The 5,727-nt window shown below is 40.4% G+C and overlaps 2 protein-coding genes across 2 annotated transcripts in view; one reads left to right on the plus strand and one right to left on the minus strand.

Annotated features, from left to right (window-relative positions):
* The window catches only part of LOC119421085, a gene marked incomplete at its 3' end in the record, with an annotated part of 641,076 nt that overhangs the window by 434,766 nt on the left and 200,583 nt on the right, over positions 1-5,727 (minus strand).
* LOC119410815 (N-acetylneuraminic acid phosphatase) lies at positions 3,664-5,590 on the plus strand. Its single transcript, XM_037677740.1, has 2 exons — positions 3,664-3,857; positions 4,774-5,590. The coding sequence occupies exons 1-2, from the start codon at positions 3,768-3,770 to the stop codon at positions 5,410-5,412; spliced, it is 729 nt and encodes a 242-aa protein (XP_037533668.1). The 5' UTR covers positions 3,664-3,767; the 3' UTR covers positions 5,413-5,590.

Consider the following 5,727-nt stretch of genomic DNA (forward strand, 5'->3'; position numbering starts at 1 on the left):
TTATAAGTACCAGCTATATACTCTATAAGTACCATCTTTATGTTCCTGCAAGTACCAGCTCCATACCCTGTAAGTACAAGGCACATACCCATAAATGATCAGGTATGGAGCTGGTGAGTACCAGTTAGTGGCGTCTCAGAGGATGACACCAGTAGTAACCGTCTCGGGGGATTCGTGCCCAGCTGACGGATGATGTCGTGCGACTGAGCTCTGGCCACCCACTCAGATTAAAAACAGGAATGCTGTCATGCAGATGAAGACACCGAGACACAAAGTTCCCTCAGAGGTTTGGAATTAAAACACACGTACTGTATGAAGGAAGTAATTTTACTCATTTCCCCTCCGCTCTTCACATGAGGGGAAACTCCAGCTTTTCGAGTGCTTTACCTTCCTTTTTTCAAAGCTGGAGCTACTTTAAAAACATTTGCTGCAGCCTGTTATTTTGTCACTTCCTTGTCATGCGAGCAGCAGGTGTTTGCTGAAGCAAGCTTCTCACACCAGTTTACAATTTTTCTTTGGTGTTTGTTTTGGATTCGTTGCATTAATTAGCCAGTCGTGCCCCGGCTGCAGCGCCTGCACTGAGCTCAGAACACCCAGGTAAGGTGAGAGCGGCCTGCTGTCTGATTGGCTGCAGAGGTTCTGCACGGCGTTGCGTGTGAACCTCTGGCCTCCTGCCAGATGGGAGGTTGACTTAAAGCACGGGTTGCATAAGTCGTGAGGAATGTTTTTATTTTTGAAAGACGGCGTGTCACGAAACATGTGTTTAAACTAGCAATCTGCACGGCGAGGAGTCACGTAGGACATTTATTTAGAAAAGTGAGGCTACTGTTTACAGATCATCAAGATCTTCATCGTGTTTCTAAAAATAGTTCAGGTAAAGTCAAGTTTCAGCTCCGCTGAGAGAAAGTTTGATGCATTTACATGAGAAAATCCTGCAGGTTCAGGGAGTTAGAGAATTATGTTAATATTACAATAATAATAATAATATAGTAACTGTAATAATAAAAACTAGAGAAATTTCCTGTGAAATTGCAGTGTGGATGCTTGTTGCAGAAGAACTTCTTTCATTCATTCAACCTTTATTTCTACAGGTTAATCCCACTGAGCCCCGGGAACTTATTTACAAGACAGACCTGAATTTTTAACAAAAAGTGATGACAACAATAGACAATCCTAAAATATGCGTACAAATTTAATTATTTTTCTCAACAAGTTAAAATAAAATGGCAACCAAAAGGACAGTCAAAAGGAAAAAGCAGCCAAAAACAGCTAGATGATAAGGCGGTGTAGAAAACTAAAAACAGGAACATGGCTCCGTTGGTTTTTGACATGAACTTAACAGATGTTTGAAGCCACTTAGAGAGGTCAAAGGTCGAGAGCTTCAGATGATTTTACAAGATATTCCAGGAAACAGGAGCGGAGTAGGAGAAGGTCCTTTTGCCTAGTTCAGTCCTCACTGAGGGAACACTGCAGGTAATGATGTCCTGAGAGCGCACGCTGTAGCTGCACTCACGCAGAGACATGTAGGAGGAGATGTATGAAGGCAGCAGACCAGGAAGTGATTTAAAGATGAAGATGTACCAGTGGGAGAACTTGCTGAAAAACAGCTGAAATACGTCAAAAACATGCTGAACTGTAGCTGACATGGAAGAACAAGCTTAAATTAGCAGAAGAAAGCAGAAAGAACACATTTTTGCAAAATTAGGTTTAAATAAACAGAAATTAGCACAAAATTTAGGAAATTAACTATAAAAAAAGTCTGAAATTAGCAAGATAGCTGAAAAGTAGTTGAAAAGGCAGAAAGAAGCTTAAACTACCAGAAGGAGGTGGAAGGAGCTGAAATGAGCTAAAAAAATGTGTAATTAACTGAAAAAGCTCAATTTAGCACAAAACAGCTAAAAAGTAGCGGAAACAGCAGAAAAAACCTGAAAGGAGCACAAGCTGAAATTACCATAAAGAAGTTAATTAGGCCTAAAGTAGCAAAAATTACCTGGAAAAACTTGAAGAAAACAGCTGAAATTAGCTAAAAAAAAATAAAAAGCTAGCTGAAAAGGTAGAGCAAGCTTGAATTAGCAAAAGAAAACAGAAAGAACACGTTTCCTGAAAGAAGCAGAAACGAGCACAAAAAGTGGGCATTATCTGAAAAAAGCTTAATTTAGCAATAAAACAGCTGAAAAGTAGCTAAAAACAACCGAAAGAAGCTTAAATTACCAAAAGGAAGTGGAGAGAGCACATATTTTTTGCTTAATTGTGCTAGAAAAGGTTGAAATGATTGGGAAAAAAGTGAATTTAGCTGAAAAAGCTAAAATTGGCATAAAACAGCTAAATATCAGCTGAACTAACTGAATCTTGCAGAAATAAGCTGAAAGGAGCACAACAAGCTGAAATTAGTAGAAATAAGTTAGAAGAAGCACAAAAATGTTGTAGTTAGCAGAAAGAAAAGGATCACAAAACAGCTGTAAAAACAGCTGAAAGTAGCTGAAAATAAGTTTAAATTTGCTGAAGGAAGCTGAAGCAGAACCAAATGTGAAAGGAGCAGTAAAAGGTTAAAAACAGGTCAAAATATGTGAAGGATGTAAAATGAGCTCAGTTCATTTTCCAGGAAAGGAAAATGTCAGAAAAGGCCAAATATTTGAAAAAGCTAAAGTTGCACCAAAAGTCATAGCAGGATTGTCCTGAAAGAGCCGAACAATTTGATTTATGATTTGTTGAAATAGTTTGAAAACTGTGGGACGAGAATCGTGTATAAACTTCTACACAAGCGTCATCATCAGAAGTAAAGGCCTGGCCTTCCTGAGCACCCGGCAGCGGTCACGCCGGAGTTTGACACTAAAATCAGTTCATGTTTAGAAAAGACGCAGTGGACATTTTAGTCAAACTTAAATGAACAATCTACAAGCTGTCAAACTCCAAGTGTTCAGGATGATCTCTGCTAGTACTGTGTCAAATCTTAGCACAATAATTAAAAAGTAAACTGAGTCAAAAGATTTGTTTTTTTTTGGGGGGGGGGGGGGGGGGGGGGTATTTTGAATAGTTTTGGCTCCAATAGTTAATTTAGTTGTAGATATTTTTATTAAAATCTGTCCAGTATATCATGAAATATTTTGCTAACAGACAAACCAAGTAAACTCCAAATATGTCAAAATGTAAACGATGATCTTGTGCAATCTGTTAGCCTTCTGAATATGTATTAGGAATGACTCTCAGCTACTACCACACCACGTGTTAGCTCAAGATCTGCCAAACTGACCGAGCTGTAAACATTTTTGTGTTCTAAGCTGAGTCAGCTGTGGTGGCCACCTTAAATCACTTTGACCACAAATGTTAATCAGCTGTACATGTTCATCAAGATTACTTTTTTAAGTTAAGTTTAATAAAATTAAAATCTCAAGCACTTCAGGAGATATTTTGCTAACAGACTGACACACATTCACAACATTAGTGGTGCAGAGTAATTCTTTTAGACATTTTTATTGATTTATTTGTTATTAATAAACAACCTATAATGAAAAAGCATGGTTGTAAATATATTTATATCATAAATTGACAGTATGGCTTCATAAAAAGTCCATTTTAAACAATAATTTAATTTTGTTTCAGCGCAGTCCGTCAGAAATAAAACGCAGCGGGTTCGTGGCGCCATCTTCAGGATTAAGGTCTTAAATGCTAAATTTCTCCTCAGAACTACAACTCCCATCATGCCCCTCGCCTGGCAGCACTTCCGCAGTTAGGATTCTCTGCTCCGTGGAAGGTCCACGCGCTCCAGGATGGACGGCGGAGCAGTGAAAGCTGTCCTGTTTGATTTGGACAACACTCTGATAGAAACGAGTAAAGCTGGAGGAGCTGCGCTTCAGCAGGTGATCAAAGCTGAACGTTTCCGCTCTAATAAACTCTTAAACGTTACCTCAGCTGTTTATTCTGTCAGGTGTTCGGATCAGAACGCGTATTCTAACGAGCTAACTGCAGGTGTATCATATGAGTGACGTAATGTCAATGTTAAGCGACAGCGTTTAGATAAATGAAAAAAACCCTTTGCCGCTGATGATCCTCTTTGCTCTGATTGGTCAAAATGTCGTGACGCAACCCGGAAGTGAGTTGCTTTATCCGGGACGCCGCGTTGCCAGATAAGCGGTAATTATCATATTTATTATTATGCGATAATTAATGGTTTATACACTGTAAACATTTTTAAGTCCAAACTTAGTTGTTTTGATGTTTTCGTGCACTGTAATAAAACTTTTTTTTGGAGGGAAAATATAACGTTTGAACAGCAGTTTTGGCTTATATTTATGTAAAATAGTTGGGCTTGCGGGAATAAAATCTTTTAAATTGTTTTTTTACAGAACATCTAGGGAATAAATAACTTGTAGGAGAGAAGCTCTTGTACTTTAATAAGTTTGTTTTATTTGAACTTGAATAAAATATAACACAAGTTTGTTTTGTCTAGAAAATATTATTTTATTTAATTTCACACATGTAGCTGAACTCGCATTTACTTCTTGAAGTCGACTTCATTGGAACAGTTTTTGATTAGATTTTCTTCATTGGATTTGTAAAAAGCAGAAATGCATTTTGTCTCAATAAAGAATGACATTACCTGAATACTAAAATAAAAAAAATATCTTAATCCAAAACACGGACAAAGAAAAAATAGTTACATTAAATAGTAATATCAGTTTTCTGCTGCGAATGAGGGACAAATACTTGTTAAAACAAGTATCTTTGGTCTTATTTCTGTTTTTATTTGATAAAGTCTGTGTGTGAACTTCGCAGGCCGGTGAGCTGCTGAAGACCCAACTGGGCCTGGACGACGACTCCGTCCACAACATCTGTGAGAGGTTCAAGCAGAAGCTTCTCGTGGAGCAGCACGAGCGCTCCTCCGGTCGGTCTATAGACGACCTCCGTGCGCGTCACTGGGAGGAGAGCATTGTGGAGACGCTGGGGAGCTGCTCTCCGTCTCTGGCCGCTCAGTGCTACGTGATGTGGAAAAACAGCCGTCTGGAGGTTCTGTGTCTGTCCCCTGAAGTCCGCCAGCTCCTGAAGCAGCTCCGGTGCCGATACAAGCTGCTGCTGCTGACCAACGGAGAGGCGAAGACTCAGAGGGAGAAGGTGGAGGCGGTCCAGTGCGAGGACTTCTTCGACGCCGTCGTGGTCGGGGGAGAACATCTGGAGCAGAAGCCGTCCTCGTCCATCTTCAGGAAGTGTTTCGACATGCTGCACGTAGAACCGCAGGACTGCGTGATGGTAGGAGACTCCCTGGACACGGACATTCAGGGGGGGGTCAACGCCGGAGTCCGGGCCACAGTCTGGATCAGCAGTGCCAAGAGTTCTGAGTTAGATGGTCCGGTGAAACCAGACTACACCATCCCCACTGTGCTCGAACTACCGGACATCCTGGCGCAGCTGCTGTAAGGACGCGTGCTTTAAACAGAACTTGGAGGTTATCGTCTCGGTCTGAACATTTTTAATCTTTTTTAACTTTGAAACTGCCGTAACAAACTACGTGCACTTAAACATGAGCACAATGAGGTCCAGGTTTAGATTCTTTTGATTCATAATTTATTAAAATATCCAGGTGCTCCAGTTTCCTCCCACAGACCAAAAACATGCACGTTAGACTGACTGGTATGAATTGTCCCTAGGTGAGAGAGAGAATGGTTTGTCTCTATATGTGTCCCTGTGATGGACTGGAGACATGTCCAGGTGTCCCTGTGATGGACTGGAGAC

The sequence above is a fragment of the Nematolebias whitei genome, chromosome 1, assembly GCF_014905685.2.
Source record: "Nematolebias whitei isolate Nwh7 chromosome 1, NemWhi1, whole genome shotgun sequence".
Taxonomy (NCBI): Eukaryota; Metazoa; Chordata; class Actinopteri; order Cyprinodontiformes; family Rivulidae; genus Nematolebias; species Nematolebias whitei.

Excerpts from the sequence above, each read along its gene's own strand:
- LOC119410815 (XM_037677740.1), top strand. The coding sequence starts at position 3,768 with ATGGACGGCGGAGCAGTGAAAGCTGTCCTGTTTGATTTGGACAACACT. Across the intron at positions 3,858-4,773 it reads GAGGAGCTGCGCTTCAGCAG|GCCGGTGAGCTGCTGAAGAC; the intron begins GTGATCAAAGCT and ends TGAACTTCGCAG.